Consider the following 9,727-nt stretch of genomic DNA (forward strand, 5'->3'; position numbering starts at 1 on the left):
ACCTTTAGTTGGCTGGTGCACCAGACCAGGGCCATGAATAACCCTTCATCTTTTTTGTTCCAATATACACATTTATTTCCTAATTACTTGTAAAGATATTTTTTCTTTCAATATAACCTTCTTTTTTTAAAAAAAAAAAAAAAAGATTCATATGATCCAAAATAGCATTGTTCACCGCAAAATACACATTTAGCTTCCAGTGGGTTGAGAAATGAGTCATTCCTTAAATTCCGCGTCCGCATTAATTTTAGTCCAGTTGATCGCAGGTGGTATCCATTTAGAACTTGCATTCTTCATTGGGAATTTTAACAAACTGCCACACTTGCAAATCCCGATTCAAGAAACTGCCACCGTTTTTTTCAGAGTTTATTTAATGCCACAACCGTTAGCACTAACGTCTTGGACCCACATGATTGGTCAAACTTTTTTGACTTTGTCCAGATTACTTACACGTGTCTTATGTGGACGGCTCAAGATGTCGAGCATGAGATTATTACACGTAGCACAGGCTAAATGACTATTTTATCCTTCGTGGGATTGAAAACAGTTTGCAACTTTGTATCGTTTCATTTTTTTTCTAGGGTTTGCTCGTTCTCTCTGTCCGCTCTGTTCTCTAGTGGAAGAAATTAGGGTTTGGGTCAGTTTTCAGCGGGATTTTGCTTAGGTTTAGTGTCTGAGTAAAGGGTTGGGGAGCGATCGAGATTCAGAAAAAGAAGGGGAAGGACAAGCAGCAGATATGGTATGATTGCAAACCCTAATTTCGTTTTTCTGAGTTGAATTAGGGGTTTTCTCTTAGGTTTTTGTTTCTCTTTCTTGTACTTTTTTTCTCTTGCTCTATGTCCGCTCTGTTCTCTAGTGGAAGAAATTAGGGTTTGGGTCAGTTTTCAGCGGGATTTTGCTTAGGTTTAGTGTCTGAGTAAAGGGTTGGGGAGCTGAAGATGAAGAAGAATAAGGGGAAGCACAAGCAGCGGATATGGTACGATTTCAAACCCTAATTTCGTGTGTTTGATGAGTTTTATTTTAGGAGTTTTCTGTGTGAAGTGTGGAATTTTTAAAACCCTAATTTCGTGTGTTTGATGAATTGATGAATTTTATTTTAGGGCTTTTCTGTGTGAAGTGTGGAATTTGATGAATTTTTTTTGTTTGTTCATTTACAGTGACCATACATATTATCCATATAGAGATATCAGTGTGTTTGTTGTGAATAGTAAACTTAATTTGCTATTCCCTCACATGGATAGAGATAGAATTGACCTTAAGGAATTTGAGAAGATGTTGCGTGTTAAGTTGCATCTTGATGAAACAGAAATTCCAAATTTATATTGGACCATAGACCCATGTCTGCCTGAGTATTTGGTTACAAATGAAGACTTGTTTAAGTTTTGGGAGCATGCTGTACCTGATGATAAAGGGTTCATATGTTTACAAATGAGTGTAATGAATTCAGAATTTAGGAATGACAATGACTTCATTAAGGATGCAATGGAACAACCAGTAGTAACAATTGATGAGACTCCTAAGAAGGCACCTAAGAGGATTGCTAAGAAGCCAGTTTCAAAGGAAAAGTCAGTAAAGATATCACCTACAAGGAGATCACCAAGGTTGCATGCTCAATCAAAGAATGAAAACTCAAATGGAGGAGCATCTAGGAAGTTGTTGTTCATGGATCTGTTAAATGAAGTGGAATCTCAGGGTTTTTCTTGCCTAAGTCAAGCCACTGTTGTTGGTTCTAGCAGTACACCAGTTGATAGCTTTAATCATGATTACTGGGTTGATGAAGTAAACAACACTGCTGCAGGGGATAACACTGATGCAGGGGATAAGACTGATGCAGGGGATAAGGCTAATGCAGGGGATAAGACTGATACAGGGGATAAGACTGATGCAGGGGATAAGGCTAATGCAGGGGATAAGACTGATACAGGGGATAAGACTGATGCAGGGGACAATAGTGATGGTGATGATGAGGACAATGTGGTGCTAGAGAACACTACTGTAGATGAATGTCACCCCATTGAAGACCCAAATGCTCCACCAATCTTTGACAGTGATGAAGAAAATGATATTGATTATGAAGATATTGTCAAGACATACAAAGTTGGAGATGAAAGCAGTGATTCAAGCAGTAGTGAAGAAGACAATGAAGAAGGTATGGACCCTTTAGTGTTTATAATTTTTTGTTTATTTTTTACATGTACTAACACTTTGATGTTGATTGCAGTTTCTAATGATGACAAGAATAATGATAAGGATAATGATGGTCCTGAAGTAAATGATGATAAATATTCCAAACCAAAGCTTGATTACCAGAAGTGGAAAGAAATGTTCAATATGCACAGTGATGAAGAAGAAGAACCATTATTCCCTGTAGAAGAAGAGGTGACTCCTGTTGATCCTACTAAGATGGAGGTAAAGTATGCTTTTAATAACAAGAGTGCTTATAAGAAACATCTTAGGGGTTACTGTGTAAAACATAATTATCAGTATACGGTCTATAAGAGTGACAAAACAAGATTAAGAGTGAGATGTAGGTTTAGGGAAGAGTATGGCTGTAACTGGTTTGTAAATGCTAGCATAAAAAGGCATGAGCCTACTTTTATTGTTAGGAAGGTTAATCTAGAACACACTTGTGTTGCGGATCCAAAGAGTTTTAACAGATCCGCGGATCCTGAGTTCGTAAAAGATGTGGTACATGAGAAGTTAAAGCAGACAGCTGGGGCCTTAATTCCAAAGCCTAAACACATTGCAAGAGACTTTTTTGTAACTCATAACATCAATATACCTTATATTTGTGCATGGAAGGCTAGAAATCTTCTTTTAGAAGATCTGTTTGGTAATTATGAAGACAGCTACAAGGATGTACCCATCTTTTGTGCAATGGTGGCTCATACTAATCCAGGGTCTGTTGCTAAATACACTTATGGGAAAAGAGGTATACATTATGTTAAGACATTCATGGTTGATTCATTTATTTGTAAGTGGTGCTCAGTTATTTAATGGTTGGTTACTAAATGTGCAGATAAGACATTCATGAGCATGACTATTTCATTTGCTGCACCAATGAGAGGATTTCAGAAAGCTTGCAGGGGAGTCATAGGTTTAGATGCATGCCATCTAACTGGAAAGCGTGGTGGTGTTCTAATGGCTGCAACAGCAATTGATGGTCAGAATTCTCTGGTGCCTTTAGGCATTAAGGTGGCTAAGAGTGAAACCAAGGAGAGCTGGACTGGGTTCCTCAAGGATTTGGCTCCAGCAATCAATGCACATCATGCTGGCAGAATTACCTTTATTTCTGATAGGCAAAAAGGGTTGTTGGAATCTGTTCCAAAGGTTTTCCCTGGTGCAAGAGTTAGATATTGCTTCAGGCACTTGTACAAGAACTTCAAGAAGTACCACAAGGCACCAACCTTGCACAACTTATTGTGGAATGCATGCAAAGCTTACAAAGTGAGGCATTTTCAGGTTTGTGCCTCTCTTTTTTAAATATCCCTATGTTTTTTGATTCATAGTTAGTAGGTTATATAATAACTCAGGTTACTATAATGTAGGAGCACTTTGACAACATATGCAAAGAAAGTCCGGCTGCTGGTGAATATCTTAGGAAAGAAGATCCAAGTACTTGGTCTAGGGCTTATTTTGATCCCATTAGCTGTTGTGAGCATATGAATAACAATTTCTCAAAATCATTTAATTATATGAGTTCTAATATGAGAGATAAACCAATAATCCAACTAGGCATGATGTATGGTCAGTTAGTAATGGGTTTGTTATTTAAGAGAAGGGAAGAATCTGCTAAGTGGAATCAAAATGATTTGGTCCCTGCTGCTGTTAAGTTGATAAATAAGATGCTTGACTTGGTTGGGAAGTTTGATACAGAAGGAAGTGTGGTTGGACAGGTTTATTTGGTAACTAATGTGTCTACCAAGAAAATTTTCACAGTGAACATTGTAGACAAACAATGCACTTGTTTGCAATGGCAGCTAAGGGGATTCCCTTGTCAACATGCTGTATGTGCATTGAAACTGCTCAGGCCAAACTGGAAAGAGTAAGAAATTTTGTAATATGCTATTACTTTTGGGTTGTAATATGCTATTACTTTTGTTTCTGTAAACTGACACATTTGTTTGATTGGTTGAACAGTTATTGTGCTCCTTACTACTCTGTGGAATATTATAGGACCATATATGCAGATGCTGTAAATCCACTAGAAGACATAAGTGAATGGAACTGGGAAGATAAGGTACTTTTTTCAGCATTAAATATATTATTGAATGTGATACATTCACATTTTCTCTACTTTATTATATCCTTATTTTTCTCTACTTTTTTCTCTACTTTATTATATCCTTATTTCTCATTTCTTTTAGGGTTAGGGTTTCATTTCTTTACTTTAACTTTCTCATTCCTTTTCTCTTCTTCTTATCTTAATTGGCAGGCATCCATGGACATCAACTTAAAGCCTCCTCCTTATCAAAGAAAAACTGGAAGACCAGCAAAGAAGAGGAAGAGGAGCTATGATGAACCTGAAACTGTGGTGAAGAAAAGGAAATGTGGAAAGTGTGGATCTACTGCTGGTCATAATAAGAGAACCTGTGCTGGTGGTGATGTTGGTAAAAACCCAACTGGATTCATGCCAAGAACCGAGTATGATGCTGCAAACTGCACCTTCACTAGTAGAGATCATCCTGAAAGTAGCAGTGCAAGGGGTAAAGCAAAGGTGAACAAATCCAGAGGTACATCTTCATTTGTTGGTGAGTCAACAGGACCTAAAAACTTTGGAAGAGCACCAACAGAACCTAGCACCCATGGATCTACACAAGATGTTCTGAATTTCAGTCAGAACTTTACTGGTATTGGATCTGTTAGTCAACATATTCCTGTCACAAAGGGAAAGCAAAGCAAGGCTAAGAAGAAGTAGAAGTGTGTGTGTGCTTCTTGTTGTGTTAGATCTTTTTTTTTTGCTTTAGACACTGATATCATAGTGTTAGATCTGTTTTTTTTTATGTACCTGAATTCAGTTTTATTTTGATGGATAATCTTACTTTATGAATGGAAATGATATTAGTTAAGAACTAATTACATGTTAATAGTCTTTTGAAGTTCCTTACATATGGCATTGAGATTGAAACTTGAATGGATAACCCTATTTTTTGCTGCAATGAAAAGGTGGTCTGATACCCATCTAAATGCTTCACAATCTGTGCAGATCAGGTAAGCAATGTTTCTATTGTGTTCATTTTTGCATCTTCTCAGCTGCATTATTGACTTGCATTGCTCTTTGTAGCATTCTTGCTTATGCAGTGGGCATTCTTTGTAACAGTGGGTCTCTTCTCCACAAGCACAACAACAATTCTCTTTGGGTAGCTTGATATTCTTGGATTTGAGTGGATGACTGGCAGAATCAAACCATTCAAAGTAGGTGCAGGTAGGATTTGAACACTTCAAGAACATTTCTCCATCTGTTTCTCTTGTGCTGGATCTTAGTAGTTGTCTTATACCATTACAAGGTATATGTTTGCATCTAGAGTACATCCAGGGACAAACCTTAGACTCATGACTTCCTTGTTCACATGTTGGACATAGATCTGGGGTAGTTTGCTGTCTAAATTTGCTGCTGCTGCTGCTCTTGCTACTACTACTGCAACTGTTACTACCTGGAGAGTTTATAACCTTTTGGCTCATTTTTATGTGTTGAACTTCTGAAGAAATTGACTAATGAAGAGTTTGGGATCTTCATTAGTATATATAGAGCTTCAAGATGATGAATAAGACCGTTATAAATCCAGGTAAAATATGGATCGTCGATTTTTTCTCTTAGATTGATCCCACGTGTATTCCGACCGTTAGCAAATCTTGCACGTTTTTCTCACGTGCACGGAGTCGCGAGTTAACTCACTACTCTATAGCCGGTTAACTCAATCCCAGTGAACTGATTAACTCAATCCCTGTTAACTGATTCAGGGGCTTCTATGTAATTTTGGACGGGTTATTTAATGCCACGTATGTACTAACAAAGACTAACAGCCGTTAACCGTTATCTCAAAAAAACGGGATGATAAAAGTCAAGAGTATGGCATTTAATAAACTCTCAAAAAAACGGTGGCATTTTCAGAAACTGCATATTGGAAGTGTGGCACTTTATTAAAATCCCCTTCTTCATTTTGACAGGAACTTTGATCTTGGTTAATGAGGAGTGCTGTACTCAAACCACTGACCAGGAATGAACTTCCCTTATGATGCTCGCAATGTTTTGATTTTTGTTGTTGAACACCTTTTTGTTTCTACACTTACAGATAGCCCAAGTCATGCAGCTACCAATCTGAAAGCTTCAAAAGTCCCTTTCACCTTCTGCCAAGACTCAATGACTTGTTTGACAATTTTTCAAATCTACAACCCATTCAAGACCCTAATTAAGAAGACAGCAGTAGATCATCATGTATAACAACTTCTTGTTTGGTATTTGTAGATCTACAAATCCTTGCCTGCAATTGCTTTCAAAGAAATCGTAAACATAACTCTCTTGGCAAAACAAGATTCTTCACTAGCTTTATTAACACCACCAATGATCTTGTAACCAACTCCCCTACAACCGCTGCAATCCCTGCATGCATGTATCCCACAAGAAAAAAAAAGCAGTTTATCAAGTGTAGCTTAATAGTGTTGTACAAATATAAACTCAAGGCAATCCTACTAGGTGGTGAAGTCGCTTGGCCTCACACACCCAAATGGATAGATTGTCAGTGAGTCAAAAAGAAAAAAAAATAGGCATACCATAAGCGTTCCCGATCGTACAACCAACACACAAGCGAACATCAGAAAAAAATTGATTTCAGGAATATATATTTGGCCTTCATGTATTTCCGAAGTATGAATTACTCAAACTCTAGGGAAGCAACCCATATCCATAAACATCGATAGTGTTGCAGATGCTAGTACAGCTATAATAAACATCGGCCAGTACATAGTCTATGCACACACATGCAACAACGGAACATTATTATTCAACCGTGTAATTATTGAGTTAACTATTAAATTAAAACTAAAGAAATCTTTTGATTTTTACCAGGTGTAGATTTGTAAAATGCATCAAAAGACATTATTTGGGTACTTACGCGGCTTGTCCAAATATATATGCACAGAGCAAACATGGATATGCTAATCCAGTAAATGCTATCTGAAGCAGTATGTACAATTACTACAAAGTTTAGTACGATATATATGCACGAGAAATGAAGTACAGACTAATAATAGTTATAATTAGATGAGGAAAATAATTATATTAAACAAAAGAACGGACCCCTAGCTCAACTGGTCATCCCCATTCCCCAAAGTTTCAATATTGCAGGAATTAACATGCAAGGTAGTGTTACCTTGTCCCCCTTGTGACACAATCTCGGCCCCCCTCCCGCCGTTTCGACTCCTTTGACTAGGTTACCCATGAGGCTCACTGGTAGGTTAAGATCAAGTTTAATCGGAATGTCATTCACTTTCACATGTCTATATATCAATGAGTACAAAGCAAATGTTCCACCTAATTCACAAAATCCAGTAACACATATTAAGATTCTTTTTGTATATTAAATATATAGGTATAGACAACTTTGAAGAGCAAAAAAAAAAAAAGTTCTTACCATCACCATTGTCGTTGGCCTGAAGAACAACAAAGACATACTTGATGAGAGGGAAAAGAGTGAGGGAGTAAATAATGAGAGACAAAGCTCCCACAATGTTGTTATGAGTGGGAACTCTATCACTAAAAACACTCGGAAATAGATAATGTACTGAAGTTCCAATATCTCCATAAACAACTCCAATGCTTTGGAATGCTAACTTCAATACAGCAGCTAATGATGCAACCTATATAAACAAACATCAACACCCATATATATATATTTCAAGAACACAAAGAATATCATTAGTAAATTATTCATAACTTTTAACAAGCAAGAAAAATGGATGTATAATACTAATACTTGTACATCAAGAGCAAATTAAAATATTAAAACGTAAATGGGTATAAAAGAGTATATACCTGAGTAGTGTTTGACATTTGAGATACTCTGCAAGCATCCTTCTCAAATGAATCAAGTCTAGATAATTTATTCGCCAAATCATTTTCTCCAACGCCACTTATGATCATATCTTCTTTTGTTTGATCATCACTATAATCACTGAAATTTTTCCTCTCTAGGTCATCAACATTGAAAATCACTATGTTGTTAGGATCATCTTTTGTTTCATCATCACTAATACCATTGAGATTTTGTCTCTCAAAGTAAACATTGAGAACCAATGTGTTGTTTCCATCTCCATCCCTCATTTCCTCCATATGGTTGGTGGAAGTTCATGGCAAATGAGATTTCTGAGTTTTCTTTATTTTCTTTTTCTGACTTATTGATTTTTCTAAGAAAACCTGAACTGTTGGGACTTGGGAGGTCCTTGACTTGCCATCCATTTGTTGGGCTCAAAATCTTGGTTACAAGAGTAGTGTCAAGTCTAATGGATAACAAGTTGGTGTCATCCACATTTTCTCTAACTCATGTTTTATGATTTAGCGAAATGGTGCGTGGGAACCAAAGTAACGGTAATCAGACCAGCAACGTCAAGCGTTATTTTACATAGCGTGCTAAAAGTAAAAAAAACGCTATAGCATAAGTCAAGCTCGGAAAAGCTATTCTTAATCCTAATCATGCAAATATTTTAGTCATCATTAACCAAATCAAACATTATTGTTGTTTGGATTAGCGTTTATATGATTTCATTATAAGACTCGAGATTCCATGAACAATTCAAAATGTTGAGTTTGCATGGAACATGAAAGATGAAATTCTTCCACCATAACACTTGCTCTAAAATGCAATCTCGTACTTAGCTTTTGCCTTTCGGAATGAAATTTAAGTCCAAATATATTGGAGACCCTCTCAATATATAAGTAACCTAATATAGGGCCCATGATCATAGTCAGTGGGTTAGGGATATTCTATAAGCATTTAAAAAGTTTAAATTGACCTTATATGTATATATACATATATATAATTTAATAAATATATAAAACTAAATTCTAATCTATTTTCTTTTCTATCTCTTCTCTTTTCCTACTCTTGTAATCCGTTTTATTATTTTTCATCGTCTTTGATTAATCAAGTAATCTAAACCTAATAATCGCCAATTAAAATTTACATTAAAGATGCAAAAGAATAAGGAATCTGGCAGGAAATTCGACAGAAAACCATTTATTTTTTTCCCTTATTTATGTTTGAAATGGTTTTATTTATTGAATAAGTAAAAATATTAGGTTTGCAGTTACGGTAACGATATGTATGTTCAATTTCCTGGTGAAATTTATTCTCTAAAACTGTTATAGTTAGCAAAATAAGAACTACTATCTATAAATTTAAAAAAAGAAATGTTACATGAAAACTACAGTTATCTTTCTAACTATGAACGTTTATACGATTGCCGTAAATAAACCTAACCGTAAATAATCCTGAATAGGTATGACTGGCGGAAAACCTAACTGTATTTTGATACAGTTGTCCACCATATCTCTCTCACCGGTTGGCTACGGTTTTGAATGGAAAGCTAGTTTTCCTTGGGAAAGTAGTTGCTTTTACAATTTGGTAGGTCGATTACTTGAAGCTTCCGTAACCAATGAATGAGATGTTTATGCATGCCCATGTGGTCACTGCCATCCTAACTTGCCTTCTCTAACCTCAGAATAAGACTC

The 9,727-nt window shown here is 36.3% G+C and overlaps 1 protein-coding gene across 1 annotated transcript; it reads left to right on the forward strand.

Moving 5' to 3' along the window:
* The first annotated feature begins 327 nt into the window (after positions 1 to 327).
* LOC113271589 lies at positions 328 to 5,000 on the forward strand. The gene is made up of 7 exons (XM_026521489.1): positions 328 to 976; positions 1,158 to 2,149; positions 2,222 to 2,932; positions 3,020 to 3,462; positions 3,549 to 4,045; positions 4,141 to 4,240; positions 4,436 to 5,000. Exons 1-7 carry the CDS (start codon positions 939 to 941, stop codon positions 4,916 to 4,918), a joined length of 3,264 nt encoding a protein of 1,087 aa, XP_026377274.1. The 5' UTR covers positions 328 to 938; the 3' UTR covers positions 4,919 to 5,000.
* Positions 5,001 to 9,727: the final 4,727 nt, after the last annotated feature.

This window comes from Papaver somniferum, chromosome 4 (assembly GCF_003573695.1).
Source record: "Papaver somniferum cultivar HN1 chromosome 4, ASM357369v1, whole genome shotgun sequence".
NCBI lineage: Eukaryota > Viridiplantae > Streptophyta > Magnoliopsida > Ranunculales > Papaveraceae > Papaver > Papaver somniferum.

What these genes read in the sequence shown, in the direction of transcription:
- LOC113271589 (XM_026521489.1), top strand. Translation starts at nt 939, where the DNA reads ATGAAGAAGAATAAGGGGAAGCACAAGCAGCGGATATG. An exon ending in TGAAGAAGACAATGAAGAAG is followed by an intron (nt 2,150 to 2,221) that starts GTATGGACCCTT and finishes TGTTGATTGCAG; the next exon opens with TTTCTAATGATGACAAGAAT. An exon ending in ATACACTTATGGGAAAAGAG is followed by an intron (nt 2,933 to 3,019) that starts GTATACATTATG and finishes CTAAATGTGCAG; the next exon opens with ATAAGACATTCATGAGCATG.